Here is a 15,123-nt window from a genome sequence, read left to right as displayed (position 1 = left end):
CCTGTTTCTGCAGGAAGCAAGTTTGTCCAACCAATCGTTCTCCCATTCCAGAGTCCATAAAGAAAATAAGCATTTTTTTTTAGTCGGCAAAGACATTCAACCAAAGACCACACCCCTGCGAATTGAAATACTATTGAGAACCTGAGAACATGTATATTTTTATCTGTACAAACCACTGTATGAGCTGCTGCCACCTAGTGACTGGAGGCTTGTTATTATTATTATAGCACCTCACCGCGCCCCACTATTTGAGAAGTACTGGTGTAGACTAACTATTGGACTTTGCTTCTCTGGTTTCTTCCAGACAGTAACCTGCGACTGTTCGTTAGCAAAGACGGGACCACTGCGCTCAGCGGGACGCATGCTAACAGGTAACAAATTCAAAATACTTTGTCTATTTTGAATCGAAAATATCTTCTTTATCATTGTTTCATTGACCTTCAGTGGAACGCCTGGAACGTTTGAGCCGGTGGTCATCGAGAGTCACTGAGACACAGACGCCCACTGTGGACCTGATCGTTACTCCGATGCAGTTAGTGTACTTCCTCCGATATTTTCTAACTGAGCCTTGTGAGATAAAAAACCAGACATGTCTGTACTGACTCACCAGCACAGACACCAGAAAGTCTTTCCTTCTGTGTGGGAGGCTATTCAAAGTTCTCCACTCCACCATGAGCATTTCTCCAGTGGGTGTGTGTCTAACAGGCCCTTCGTTGCAGCGCACAGTGGAAACAAATGGTATTATAAGTAGTCATCCATCCATCAGTATGTCCGTTCTCACAGGGGAGACGTTGACACGTTAAACGAAGCTGAGTTTTTAGGTGAGGAACGGGATCCAGACCCAGAACCTCTTCTGTTTGTGAAGGTAGTTCTCCATTTGGCCTTCGCTGACAAGTTACTACTCGTGCTCTACTGTTCCTAGTCAATTATGTCAGAGCTGGTCTCTGAGTCATCCAAAAATGTTTTATGTAACCTTTGTTTACCGAACGAGGGGTCATCAGAAACACACCCGCTGAACCAACAACCCACACCTTTACTTGAACTTTAACCTAAAGAAAACACTGCAGTTTGACAGAGAGGGATGTAGTACAACACTGAAACAGGATGCTGCGTTCAGGGTCACCTCGTCAAATCTTACGTTTTCTTCCTCCCGTCTGCAAAATTCCCTGTCAACATGGGTCGTGTTCTTCACTCGTTCGTATAACAGTCTGTTTCACATGCTCCATGTCACATGACCAGAGACCGTGTATAAGGAAGTGAAGGTGATTTATTTGTGACACAGCCCACCACAAAATGTGTCCTCTGTCTCTACCCCATCACCTTAATGAGCAGGGGGCAGCTCAAGCTAAGCGCCCATGGAGCAGTGTGTGGGGACGGTGTCTTGCTCAGTGCACCTCAGTGACACCTGGCGGCTGGTGGATTCAAACCTGCAACCCTCCAGACACCAGTTGGTTTACTTAACCGCCAGCCACCACTGCCACAAAGGACATAGCCTCCTGTAGCCATGAGCGAATCAAGGAGGTTTAAGGTATTATTTGGAAAACCTCAGTCCTTAATTCATTCTAATAACGAAACATAGCTTTGATTCAGGAAAATCGTAATCCAATCATTTTCCACTAATCGATCGGTCGTTTCAACCCATACTGCCCCTTTAAAACCTCAACCACACCGGTGGCAAATGTTTGGTGACGGTGTTCTGCAATGTTTTGACGAGGGTGCCCTGAACGCAGCACCAGAGCCAAGGAGCTCTGAGAGGACAGAGATGTTCTCCAAACTCAACTGGAACAGAGGAGGGTTTGATTCCTTCACTGTTTGGATTCTGTGTCTTGACTCTGTACAGAAATGCTTTATTAGAATTTTTATTATATAAAACTATATGATACTGAACTATTTTGCACATGTATACGTACTTGTTAAAAACCACTATGAGAGGAAAGGGTACGATTGTCTAAACAAACACATGGTATTTTTTGTTGTTGTTATTATTATTATTTTTATTTTATTTTTAAAATGCTGTTGTTTCTCAGACAGCAGCCGCTCTTCTGACCCCAAAAACCCTGTCGTCATGTGGCTGTGCCATATGTGATGTCCTGTCCCTGCACTTACGCACGTCAAGCTCTTTCACCCGGGAGGTCGAGGGTTTCGTCCCTAACAGCTCTCCATTCATGTTCTACTTTTAATTTAGAAGTCTGTGGTAAATGGTTTAAAATAGAACATATTTTTTATTTTATGTAAAATTCAAACAAAACGGCCCGTGAATTCTGTGAACATTTTCGTCATATGTCAACAATGAAACACATTTAGCAACCCTAAAAACAAAATGAAACCAGGTGTTTCCAACATCAGGATTAAATATTAAATATATTTGAAATACAGTATAATTACACTCTTTTTACCTCGGGAATCATAATCAATTTCTTTTAGCTGTCCTCACTTGTGTGCTCTGGCGCCCCCACAAGGGAGGTCCACCTCACACCACCGATTTATGACATCACTCAGTATTGCATACCAGGTACATTGCCACCAGGTTTTTCAATCCAATCACGTTTCCATCATTGTTAGTGAAATAACCTTCATCCCTGGCTCTGATTGGCTGTGGGGTGGGCTTGGAGCGTAAATGCTAGGTTTAGAAGAACTACACTGAGAAGTCGTCGCCCACTTGTCCTGTCTGTTCCTGACACTGACAGTGAAGCAGCAGACCCCTCCGTCCCACAGCTGCAACACAAAGCTCCTCTTCTTCTCCACAACAATAAACAACAGAGACTGACCTTCTGTGGACTGTGTTTGGGTGTGTGTGTATGTGTGTGTCTGCAGTAACTGTGTGTGTAAATGTGTTTGTTTGTGCGTGCGGGCCATGCGTGTCTTCAGTCTGGTGCGTAAAGCCCCAGTGAACTCTGGGTAAATCTTGCATTAAACTTCTGTACTTGTGGACTTTTAACTGTTGTCTAAAGGTGTAGTTCAGGAGTTGTTTTTTTTTTTTATGTGAGGGACTGGTACGACAATAATGACTTTATCTTCCGTCAACCTTTTCAACAAGTACCTGCACCAAATTCCATAGAGAAAAGAAGTGATTTTACAACAGAGCAGAAAAGTTGATTAAAATATTGTTTTAATGTGACTTCACTGATTGAAATCCCCAGATTAGATTTGTTTGTGTGGAAAAAAAACCTTTTCATTTATTTTTGATATTATTTTTTAAAGATTGTGGACTGCACTAAGGTCTATTGAGAAAATTTGTCATTTAAAATAATTGTCATAACAGGAATTGTTAATCTACTGCTGCTGTGAGTTTGTTTTTTTTTCAGTCCATTTAAACATTGGTCTTTTCTCTATGGACATCGGTGTGGTAGAACAAATCTGAAAAACCACACAAAGAATACACCTTTCACCTTTCCTCTCTGCATTTGCCTACTTGTAACTCCTAGGCGGTTGATGTAGAGTCAGTCGTAGAACTACACTACAAAGGAAAAACAAACAGTTTCTTTAAGGTTTTCAGTGTTGCCCACAGGAATGTATGTACAACCTAGCACTCCCTCTGACTCGTCCATCGTCCAATGTTACTTTGGTACTCTAGATGGTTCTTCTTCACTGTCTCCATACACGTACATGGAATAAATTCCACACAGAAAACTCTGGTGACACGTCAACCTTCTAGAACCTTCAGCTTTTTTTTATTTTATTTCATGACCAGCAGGCTGGTCTCAGGTCAGGGCAGGACGGTCCCATTGATGTGTGACTCTCTCTAAAAATGAAAAAAAAAAAAAAAAAAGCACACTTCATAGGGAACCATGTGTCGGTGCATTGTCTGTAACTGTGATTTTTTTTTTCTACAGATAGTATATATATACTGTATATAAATAAATGATTATTTTTTACTTTGCACTTGATCATACGCAGCCTGTGATATTCTGACATTGTTCCATTGTTGGTGAAAGGGATTGTTGAATCACAATGGGATAATGATGCATTTTCTGGTCATACTAAGAATAAAAACCTCTCACTTTGGTTACTTAATAAAGTCAGGTTACACTAAAGGGATGTTCCGAGGCTTGTTAAAGGGTAAAAATTAAATGTACGTCAGATTAACGTGTATAAATAAACACTGTATGTTCTAAATTTCAGTCTGATCTGTTTTCATTGTTTAAATGCACTTTTTTGTAAAAGTGTCTTGCCGTTACAATTACAGAAGAGGACAGAATTATTAGGAAGTTGAATCTTCTGGTGGTGATTTTAACGGAGCATATCTGAAACATCAGAGCCACTGAACCCCTTTTATCTTTAGGTCAGTGTACAACCTGAGCCATGAGAAAATCCCACAGTCAGCCATCAAACAAAAGTGTCCCACAAAGTATATGTAATGAAAGAAAATATTCTTCTAGTTTCATTACTCGAAATCCACTAACTTGGTTTGACACTTGTGCCTGTTTAGTTGAACACAACGCCGATACAGTGGACCCCCAAGATACAAATCAAATTGGTTCCACAACAGCACTCGTATGTCGATCCACTCGTATCTAGATTAATTTTGGATTCTGTCTATCTGGAAGAAGGTTTGAGTTTCCTGGGGATTGAACTCAGGACAACATTGACTGATGGTTTTTCAGTGACATAGATGATGAGAAACGATCACTCAATAGAAGAGGCAGATGAAGACACAACCTCTCATCCACCTAGAATGTGGTAGTTGGGAATAACTGTATTAGGCACATAATTAAATATAGTTTATTCAAAGGTTCAAAGAGATTTACGTGCTATCAAATCAAAATGGCAGAAAACAAATATTTTCTCAACCTAATAAGAAATCAGATTTGAAGGGATCAATTACCAATGCCGAGATAAACATCTCAGTCCAATCAAGACAACTGAACTGGGTCAAAATAACACAGTGACTAGAGTCCTTTGCAAACAATTTACTGCAAGATTAAAACCAAGAAAACATCACTACTGGAAAGTTTGCTGAGTTCCGAAATGTACCAGCAGGTGTCAGCAAACACTCGCCACTGAGTCTGTTGAGCCATTTCAAAGCCCATAAAGAAGAAGAACAGGCGACGTCAGCTAACGTAGACATGGTAAGGAAATAAAGATAAACAGATTTGACTTCACGGTTAGACTAATGTTAAATAAGCCGAACGTTTGCGGGAAACAATTACAAAGAGAAATCGATTCTTCGTCTTGATTTAGGAGACTCAGGACATTTAAAATACCCAATAGTTCCACGTCACAGCGCCACGATAAAGCTACCTGCTAATATTGACATGGTTCAAGCTTATGTTGTTAAAAGCCGCCTTTTCATCTCATCTCTTCTAATGACCCCGCCGTTTGAAACTACACAAAAGAGAGACGTTCAAACCAGCTCAAATAATTACTTTCCGATTCTGCAACGCCTGTTTACTGAGATATTAGAACGAGATTAGGTTTTGCACAGCCACATAACACTTTTGTATTCGTGTTATTTGGTAAAACGTAAACGCTTTAATTTCCTGGTGACGTCACGCGTGTGAAAAATAAACTGTAAAAACCATAAAAGCACAAACGATAGAGTTGGTGACCCTTTTTGAAACTAAGAGCTACTTCAGGGGCACTTAGTACAACCCCTGGCAAAAATTATGGAATCACCCGTCTCGGAGGATGTTCATTCAGTTGTTTAATTTTGTAAAAACAAAAAAAGCAGATCACACACATGACACAAAACTAAAGTCATTTCTTGCCATAGAGCAAAAACTGTGAGAACATTCCATAAAGAAAGACACATAAGGTCAATGCCATGGCCTGCAAATAGTCCAGATCTCAATCCAATTGAACATCTGTGGTGGTAGTTGAAGAAAATGATCAGGCCAAGGCCCCAATGACAAGGCCCCAACCTGCAGCTGATCTGGCAAAAGCAATCAGATATACAGTAGTTGGTTCCAGTTTTAGAGGTAGTGCAACTAAGTTGTTTTTTTTTTCCTGATTCCAAAAGTTTTTCCCCAGAATTGTTTATATTTGTTTCCTTTTGTCTCTTTGTTTTTGACTCTCTTGTTGACTAGTTTGGACTAGTGCGGGCACTTTAGGTAGTCCATGGGGGCTACCAGGTTACTGCGATAGAGACTAATTTAGAGTTATTTGGTCGGGGGGGGGGGGGTGTTTTTAATTACTCCAAAGCTATAATAGCACAAACGGATTTAGGTTTATTAACTTCACGCAGGTTTATTACTTTTTGCTAACATCCTGTCTCTGTTCAAAGGCGACAGGTGTGGATCAGGCTGTCGGCACGAGTCTCGTTGTTTTCAGTCTTGTGCTGTTTACTTACTACACTGTCTGGGTCATTGTTCTGGTGAGTTCATTTTTTCTTTTTATCCAGTGAAATCCCAATGATTGGATCACTGCAATATTTGCGAAAGCTAAACACTGATTTATATCAAATGTACTGCTTCAGCTAAACTGTACATTGTTGTTCTTCTGGTCTTCTGTTTCTTCTCCAGCCTTTCGTCGACAGTGATCACCTTCTGCACAACTACTTTCTTCCACGAGAGTATTCAGTAATTCTGCCCGGTGTTGCAGCAGTGATTCTGCTCCTCTGTATAGGTGAGGACACGTGGGACACGCTAAATAACTACATTATGGACAGTGGGCGCCCCCTCGTGGGACTTATTTTTACTACCTTAGAAGGCTTAACTTGTAACTCAAGGGTATTCAATTCAAAGTCACTGAATATCCCCTCCAAGCAAAGGTCCGAACCGAAGTTTCTTATAGTTTTCCCCTATGTCCGTTTTCATATTCCAACAATTATGTCAATTTTCAAAGCAAACATTTAACTGAGTTCTCGGCTGACTCTTTCACCATTACTAAAGTCGCAGTCTCATGCAAATGAACGTAAGGGCTTTTTTTTGTCAGTTACATCAGTCAGACCTGGGCTCTGTGTGTCCTCAGCTCAGACTTCAGGTGACAACTTTGCTCAAACAGCAGCCTTGTTAATTAATGCCCCTTTTCAGGGCACATGAAGGAAGGAACGGTAAAGGGAACTACTTGTCATTAACCCATCACCAAAGTGAACAGTGGGCAGCTTTAAGCACCGGGCAACAGTGTGTGGGGTGTGGTTCTGTGTGGTGCACTGGAGGCTGAGGGTAAATAAATGATTTGATTGGCTCAACTGAGTTAAGCTATTGTTGTAACACCAGGAACAGCAGCGCCCCCTGCCTACAGCTAGACCGTCTGAAAATATGCTCCAAGAAAATCATCTCAACATTGGTCACCAGTCAGGACAGAACTATCACTGGGGTCCAATTCTAAATTTGAATACAAATTTCAAACAGATAATGTCCCAGATTGAATACAATAATAATGATAAATGATTAAAGAGTCTACATTGTAAAAAAAAAGAAATTGCACTGTTGTAAAGTTGGTTCAATCTTGAAAATGCCTGTATTTTGTTTAATCTGTACTTATTCTCGGTTTTTCATCTTTTTACCGTAGGTGGCTTCGCTGCTGTCATCTTGTGGAAAAATTCCAAAACAAAGAAAGTGATCTGAGGGTGATCACAACCGGCTAACGGAACAGATTTACAAAGCAAATTAAATAAACCAAAACCAAAACAACATAGTTTCTCAAATTTGTCACTGTTAAGCTTCTTAGAAGGGGTCTTTGTGGAAATACTAGATGTTATTTATTTCAGTCAGGCGCCATCTGGACAAGTCCACTAGTCAGTGTGGGCTTGGAATTGCAGAAAGATGCAACAAGGAGACAGGAAAAATAATAGCACATGAGCTCTATTTCTGTAGGAGCCGACATCCACTACTCAGAACCTAAGATCGTCTTATTCCATCGTCTCATCCCAGGCCCAGTCAGCGGCTCCGCGCAGAAATATTATTGCACAAGTCTATGTTAGACTTTGGCAAAGAGAACAAATAATTGTTCATAGAGTCTGTCTGTCTGTCTTAAATAATCCCGCTTTATTTAATTGAGTAACAGGTCCAGCCTTTGTAAATGCTGTTTGTTTATGTGTTCTGAAGACAGTAGGTCTAGTTCCAACTGTGTGCACATTAAAATTATGCTGTGATAAAAGATGTGAATGTTGTTATGACTTTGTTTTGGAGGCTGGAGAGAGGCCAAGTACATCTGTAGAAAGGTCTGGTAGAGATTAGAGATTGGGAAAGAATGCTTATTTCTTGTATGCTCGATGAGACTGGTGGTCTGCACAACTTTGAGACATTTGTATTTGTCATCCATCGCAATAAGATATCATATCAGTACATTTGGGAACTCAGACAACGCCGTCTGGATGAGGACGAAAGATGACCCCAGTGGATCTTGTGACGTGTGAAAGACGTGTTTCACAGTCACACTCACAAGATCCTGCTTCAAGGACGTGCTGCAACTGGAGGACATCATCGGCGTTCAACCACTACAAAGCAACAGATGCATGATTCAAGCTTTAACTATCTAAAGCTGGCCATAAAAGACAATTTAAAGTTTACTCGCTACAAAATGTTCCAATTAAAATGAACTATGACAGAATACTTACTAAAAGTGCTTAAATCTATACACATTTACCAATGAGTTGCAGGGAACAAGTTCTAGGAAAAGTATTACAAACGTGGTGAAAACGAAAGACAAAATACAGAAGGTTAGCTTAACACACACACACACACACACACACACACATGAAAACTGCAATACAAATTAGGGAAATAATATATTAGCAAAAACGTGAAGCAATGACTTGAGAAAAGTGGAGCCGGATAAAGGCCGATTAAAATTTATACCAACTGTAATTTTATCAAAATTGATAGAAGTTTGCTAAAAGCTAAGCAAATGTTAGCCCATAAGAACTATTCGCTCCAGAGCTTGCTTGCAATTAAAATAGACCAAGAGGTAAAATAAAATTAATATAAAAATAAAATAAACAATAAACATTACCCCAAAATTGTATTTGAAAATGATCCAATGCTAACAAAAACCTTGAATTGTCAACCAAGAATACATCATTTTAAACAAGTGCTAACTGGACTGTGGGACATAATGTGAAGGAGTACTGTAAATATTCCGTAAATGACTGAAATGAAGAAAAACACAAACAACAGACAAACGTTAGCTCAAGGTAAGCTACGTGATGTTTAGCCTACAGGCATTGGAAAAATCAGCATCTTAAACAGTGGATACATCTAGCACAGAGTGACCACAGAGCCACAGAGGGAGGGAGGGACACACACACACACACACACACACCACGGAGGTGCTGATGCTCCAGACTGAGCTTCACTGCTCTGCGTAGGATGATCAACACCAGGCAAGTAAAGAATCTGATGAATGAACATTTTATGATTTACTCTCGCCACACTTTGTTTTGACCATTTCTGTTTCCTTCAGCGGAAGAGCACTAATTCAATTCGATGGTTAATAAAAACAAAAAGATTCTTGGGCAATCCCAGAGATGACTCAGCATCAGACGGGAGCTGTTGTTTAAAGTGTTGCTTTTCACCGTCTGGTCTGAGTGTCTCATACAGAAGTGTGTAAGGGAAATCCACAGTTCTATTACTTGATGTTGCGCACGACAGGCATGCCTTAGACAGATTCACTCGGCAACTATGACTCGGACACACACCAGGGAGTTAAAGGGCAGTTCCACACGCAAAAATGAGGAGAGACACAGACAGAAAAACTAGACGTTATATCAGCACAATAAGGCAGACAAATATGAATAAGCGAAACTGGAAATTGCGCAAGTGAGAGTATCTGAGTCTGAGATGGAAGGACAAATTTGAATAATAGGACAGAGCAGGGTGTCTGAATCACAGGACGCCACAAAGACATTAGTCAAGCTGTTACGTGAACCGGAATACCTTTGACAAAAAAAAACAAGTTGATTATCAGAGTCTTATACTGTATTTGGTGCTTACAAATCTGACCCCGTGGCACTTTGGCCCAGAGACAATGTCTCTGTTATTGGTGTTGAACCCCAGGGTTCACCTCCTGGGTGAAGATTGAATCCCAGTTAGGGCGGTTGGTACCTTCCAGTGGACTCACCACCCACAGGAAGGTTCAGGGGGGTTGGTACGGTGCAGTGTGATTTGGGTGGTGGTCATGGAGACAACCTGGTAATGGATAAGTGGATGAAAATGGATGGATGGATGGATAGATCTGACCCCAACGCCAGAAAGCAGCACATTTAATTGTAGCTACGAGGACCTGAACACATGACCACAGAGAGACCGACAGGCAGGTCTGATAGTTGACAGTTCTGGAGTCCAAAAGTAACGGACTGATTTGACAGGTTTTGGGGAAGGACAGGATGACTGGGATCACAAACCTGACAGCTGCGTTTGATGAGAGATCAAAAACCGGGCTCAGATAGTTAGAACAGAGGTTCTCTAAAGTAAGTTTGTCCCTGAGGGGGACGAAACTGCTGTAAGACATTTCACAAGAAACTGGCAAGAAACACAGATCTTGATCAAGTGATTAACACCTGGGTACTGTAAGTTTGGCGCGTTCCCTTGGTTGTTGCCACCACTTTTTTTAACAAATTCAGCATATTGGCCTGTCCGTGGTTGCTGCACTGCGTGTGTGTTCTAGCAACGCCGCTGCCCCACCCCAAAAAGATTGGATGGACAAGAGGGTTCACTCTGCTCATTCTGCTGTGGAACAAACCTGCCCAAGTGCAGAGTGGACCCTCGTGTATCAATATTTCTACCCACTCCCTGTCAATACTCTTTTTTACTAAATTGTAATGTAATATATATATATATATATATATATATATATATATATATATCATGAAGTGCAGCTATTTAACAAGTACACGTTTTTAAATTGGTGCCACTTTGGTACTGAGTGAAATTAAGTATATAAATACCTTCAATTAGTGAATAGTTGTCAAACGGTAGAAAGCATTTCGCTAATATCCGCATTTTCACCTTCAGGTCCACGAGGGCGGCTCTGGTTCTGGAAATGTTGGTCCCCGTTAGCTCCCTGATAGCTTTTAGCCTGACATTGACTCTAGTGGTCACCTGCAAACACAGTGAAAAAGCAACAATGTTATTTGTACTGTACCAACATCGCCATGGTAACAATGACATGATACTCTGTGGTTGACTGTCAATTCACGCCACGAAGCACGAAACATAAAGCGGATTTTAACGTTAGTTAAACAGCGGAGAGATGTTTACGTTCATCCAGGTACAGAGCGAACGGGTGATGTCAAGTAAAAAATCACCTGAAGTGTTGTTTAAGAACGGTTTCCCAGGCAAACAGCACCAAATAGAACAGTAGTTGGCAAAATATTGTTGTGACAGTTTTGAAGAACCCGTAATGTTCTGTTCTTACTTTGACTTACGTTCACTTCAGGCGCGTTGCGTTGTAAAAAAAAAAAAAAAGTTGCGCACGTTTATTAGCAAACCGCGGAGCCACTTCCTTTATCTCTTTTTTTCACCCCAAAATAAAAGTTTAAACTATTCAACTCAAATCCGTCAGATCACACAAGGTTTCAAGCCTTTGGGCCACCTTTAACTTTACACAACGCTTGAGTCTATGACCACTGGGAGATAGGGATTCTGGTGTTTAGTGCATTTCTATTTAGTAATCAAATAGTCTTTTATCTTCCCTTTAAAATTTGGATACATGGAAATATTCCAATTTAAAATGTTGTTCTAATTAACTCCAGGACAATGGTGCAAATCCTTTGGAAGAATTTTTTTTTTTCTCTGTGGTATTGCAGTGAAGTGAAAGGTTGCAGGCTATTGACTGCTGAAGAACAGAGAAGACAAAAAAAGAAGAAAAGAATGATGCCTTACCCATGATAAGAATCTTCACATGATGACACAGCAGTCCCAGAATTACAAAATACAGACAGGCATTTCAGTCCATCCTATACACTCATCTGTTCAAAACTGTTTTCAACATATAATCCCCCATCACCCTGTCTGCTGCCCTGGGCTTTTTAAAAACAAGTAATATATAAATCCACATTATTATTATTATTATTATTATTATTATTATTATTATTATTATTACTATTATTATAGATGGATGGATGGATGGATGGATGGATGGATGGATGGATAGATAGATAGATAGATAGATAGATAGATAGATAGATAGATAGATAGATAGATAGATAGATAGATAGATAGACAGATAGATAGATAGACTAAACTGGGTTGTGTTGCATTCAGAACAGTGTCCCTTTATGGGCTCAGTTTCGGTTGTTGTTACAGTCAGACACAGGCTTTTGTTCCACGAGGAGAACAAAGCATCGCTGCTGCTGGAAATGAACGTGGTGTTGTAGCCCGCTTCGTGACAAAGACAAGTCAATGTCATATGTTGATGCTGTGTAATCACAGTGCTGTGAGATGAAAACTATATGTATTACTATATATGTAATAAAGAACTGATGCAAAGGTCATGGTGCCACTATGCGACGTTTCAGATGAGGAGGCTGGAGGCCACCACTCAGCCAATGAGGCTATTTTCCCTTTTAGTGGTCGTCCATGGTAACGCAGCTCAGCTGATCGGTAGCTGTGCGTGGTCTCTGTCTTTGTCTCCCTGCCCTCTCCGGCCTCCACTCGCTCTTTGATGCGCTTTCAAAACACCGGCCTGCTCCGGCTCTGTGTGTTTGCGAGTACAGATGGAGGCAGCTGCAGCAGGACTCGGTGGTGGTGATGGTGTTGGACGAGATGGTCCAGGCATGGCACCAGGTCAGCACAGATGCTCTGGTACCATAAAGACACGCAGGAGGAGGAGGTGGGGAGGTCTGAGGCAACAGTGGAAACTCCTGGGTCTGTTTGAGATCGACCAACAGCACGAGTTCTACAGCCTGACCTGCATGATGAAGGAGGGACTGGCGGCTGCTGTTCAGAACACGGCACCTACGGTGAGAACACGCTTACGAAGGGAACACGTGACTCCAACAGACGCTGCAGAATACTAACGTTTCGTTTCCAGACTGTAATCTGCTTCATTAACAACAAATTGCCTGTGACCCGACGTTCACTGTGTTCCGCAAAATCTTCTGCTAACATTTCATTTACAGTAACTGGCGGGATTTCAGTAAACGATTAGCATGTGTTCACATCACATGTGCAGGGATAAAAGGTTGTGGTTTTCGTAGAGTGTAACCCAGAACATGACCAGATTCTCCACCTGATAGCACAGCGATTGCGAAATAACTAATTCCAAACAGCCCGAACACACAAAACTGTGCGCATTAGAACAACAGAGGATATTTCCTTTCATGGAGCAAATACCAGAGGACCTTTTTTGTTGTACCAAGGACAGGTCGGCCGCTATCAGCCAGTTACTGTGGACCGGCTAACACCGCACTGTCGTTGGAGCATCGTTACGTTTTCAAAATCAAAATAAATAAATAATAAAACAGAGTCCGAACGACCTATTGATTAGAAACATTGACAGATTGTCTCTGAATCAAAAAAAGTAAAGGGATATGACTGGGTTATTTTTGAATGAAGTAAATAAGTAAAACTGAAGTACCTTTTTTTTTACTGTATCCCACTGTGGTCCAGAACCCCTGGCCTAGGGAATAAATCTTCAATTTATCTTTTTTCAGTTCCTAATTAGACTCTACTTTAACTTTAACCCACTCAGGGGCTCAGTGGGAGCTGTAGCCAATCCCAACAGTCATCCTGGCAGGACCACGCCCTGGACAGTTCTTCAGTCCATAACTTAATCACACTCACTATTCACACCCACATTCACACCGATGGTCAGGTTAGGATTAACGTACACCTGCATGGTTCTGGACACGGTTCTGAAAACCCACACACAAACGTCATAAGATCATCATTTACCACCAGGAATCAAACTTGTGATTCCTTTTTGTAAAGCGACATCAACACCCTCTTTTCAACGGTGTGTGTGCCGCGTTCAACTCACTCAATCATAGTGAGAGAAAAGCACAAACTTTGGTTCTTACTGTTCTTTCAGTTTGACTGCACAGCACTTGTTCTGACATTTTTAGCAGGTAGCTATTTCTTCGTCTATCCTGCTGTATTTTGACAAACTATCAAATGATTAGCCTCTTTGTTGTCACTTGGAAAATATTTTCTTGTTACTTGTTAGCCATGCATAGTCTAATTTGAGCTAATCAGCTGCTATTCTGCTGACTAACCTTAACTTTTGTCGGACTAGCGTCCCCAGATAGTAGGTTGACTCTACTGGCTCTGTTAGAGTGTTGCTAACTCTTAGATATTTGACTTCAATTTGCGTTTGTAACATATAGCTATATGTTCTGTTTATTACAGACATTACAGGAGTTTCTGTCGCCTTTAGTTGTTTGTAGCATTTGTTAAATTGTCAGACTAATTTATTTACTCTCTGAAAATGTTTTTTTTTTGTTTGAATTTCAGCTGTTTCTTTCCCCACGGATGTTGGTTTTGAACGTTTAATCGTTGCCGCTCTGTTTCTAACGGCTGTCCTCTCTGTCTAGACCGACGTGTCGGATGATGATTTCGCATCAGAGGCCACTCTCACTCATAAGGTAGGTATGTGTTGCTCTGTCTTTTATTGCATGGGTGTGTGACTTTTTTGCCTTTCCCCTCTGAATGACCATGGGTGTGTGTGTTTGTGATATAGCTATACCTGTGGGGACTTTTTTGCCTTTCCCCTCTGAATGACAGTGTACTGTCCGACTGTGTGCGTAGGACTTCACCATGAAGACTTACGCAGGCTCCGTGTTCGCCAGCCTGCGCTTCTCTGTGGGTGTGACAGAGCAGGAGTATCAGCGGTCGCTGTGCTCTCAGAGCTTTTACCTCCAGTTCATCAGCAACTCCAAGAGCAAAGCTGACTTTTTCTTGACGTGAGTTTTCACCATCGGTTACATACAACTCGTTAATGTTGCATGACTTGTTGGGAGGAGGAAATTCTTACGGACTAAAAGTGATGATTAATTCCTCAGCTGGACAAACACTTCTAATGGAAAACTGATGTTTTCACATCAGCAACTTTGATGATTGTGAAGATTGCTGTTCTTTTCTATCTCACATGATTTTAGATAAGTGGCGCTTTGGTCCAGGGGAAATCCCAGTTAGGGTGGTTGGTACCTTCCAGTGGACTCACCACCTGCAGGGTCAGGGTTCAGGGGGGTTGATACGGTGCAGTGTGATGTGGGTGGTGGTCATGGAGACTGCTGCCTCC

General features: G+C 41.3%; 4 protein-coding genes across 4 annotated transcripts in view; all 4 read left to right on the top strand.

Annotated features, from left to right (window-relative positions):
* eeig1b (estrogen-induced osteoclastogenesis regulator 1b) overlaps window positions 1–4,116 on the top strand; it is a 16,362-nt gene extending 12,246 nt beyond the window's left edge. The window contains exons 11-12 of the mRNA XM_008324485.3: window positions 305–371; window positions 445–4,116. Of these exons, the coding sequence (XP_008322707.1) occupies window positions 305–371; window positions 445–490 (113 nt within the window). The 3' untranslated portion in view covers window positions 491–4,116. The remainder of the gene's footprint in view (window positions 1–304; window positions 372–444) is intronic.
* LOC103389163 (threonine synthase-like 2) overlaps window positions 1–15,123 on the top strand; it is a 649,915-nt gene that overhangs the window by 575,217 nt on the left and 59,575 nt on the right. The gene's annotated exons all lie outside the window — the stretch shown is intronic.
* dpm2 (dolichyl-phosphate mannosyltransferase subunit 2, regulatory) lies at window positions 4,826–8,042 on the top strand. The gene is made up of 4 exons (XM_008324484.3): window positions 4,826–5,069; window positions 6,224–6,313; window positions 6,462–6,564; window positions 7,453–8,042. Exons 1-4 carry the CDS (start codon window positions 5,067–5,069, stop codon window positions 7,506–7,508), a joined length of 252 nt encoding a protein of 83 aa, XP_008322706.1. The 5' UTR covers window positions 4,826–5,066; the 3' UTR covers window positions 7,509–8,042.
* Window positions 12,123–15,123, top strand: part of pip5kl1 (phosphatidylinositol-4-phosphate 5-kinase-like 1) — a 12,565-nt gene continuing 9,564 nt past the window's right edge. Inside the window, 3 exon segments of the mRNA XM_017038435.2 lie at window positions 12,123–12,844; window positions 14,417–14,467; window positions 14,631–14,785. Of these exon segments, the coding sequence (XP_016893924.1) occupies window positions 12,599–12,844; window positions 14,417–14,467; window positions 14,631–14,785 (452 nt within the window). The 5' untranslated portion in view covers window positions 12,123–12,598.

Source organism: Cynoglossus semilaevis, chromosome 14 (genome assembly GCF_000523025.1).
Source record: "Cynoglossus semilaevis isolate Cse_v1.0 chromosome 14, Cse_v1.0, whole genome shotgun sequence".
In the NCBI taxonomy this organism is placed as follows: Eukaryota; Metazoa; Chordata; class Actinopteri; order Pleuronectiformes; family Cynoglossidae; genus Cynoglossus; species Cynoglossus semilaevis.
Note: the sequence above shows the minus strand (reverse complement) of the source record. Positions and strands in the feature narration are given on the sequence as shown.

Bases quoted from the DNA above. Each gene is read 5' to 3' on its own strand.
- dpm2 (XM_008324484.3), top strand. The intron at 6,314-6,461 runs GTGAGTTCATTT...TTTCTTCTCCAG, and splicing joins CTGTCTGGGTCATTGTTCTG to CCTTTCGTCGACAGTGATCA. The intron at 6,565-7,452 runs GTGAGGACACGT...TTTTTACCGTAG, and splicing joins GATTCTGCTCCTCTGTATAG to GTGGCTTCGCTGCTGTCATC.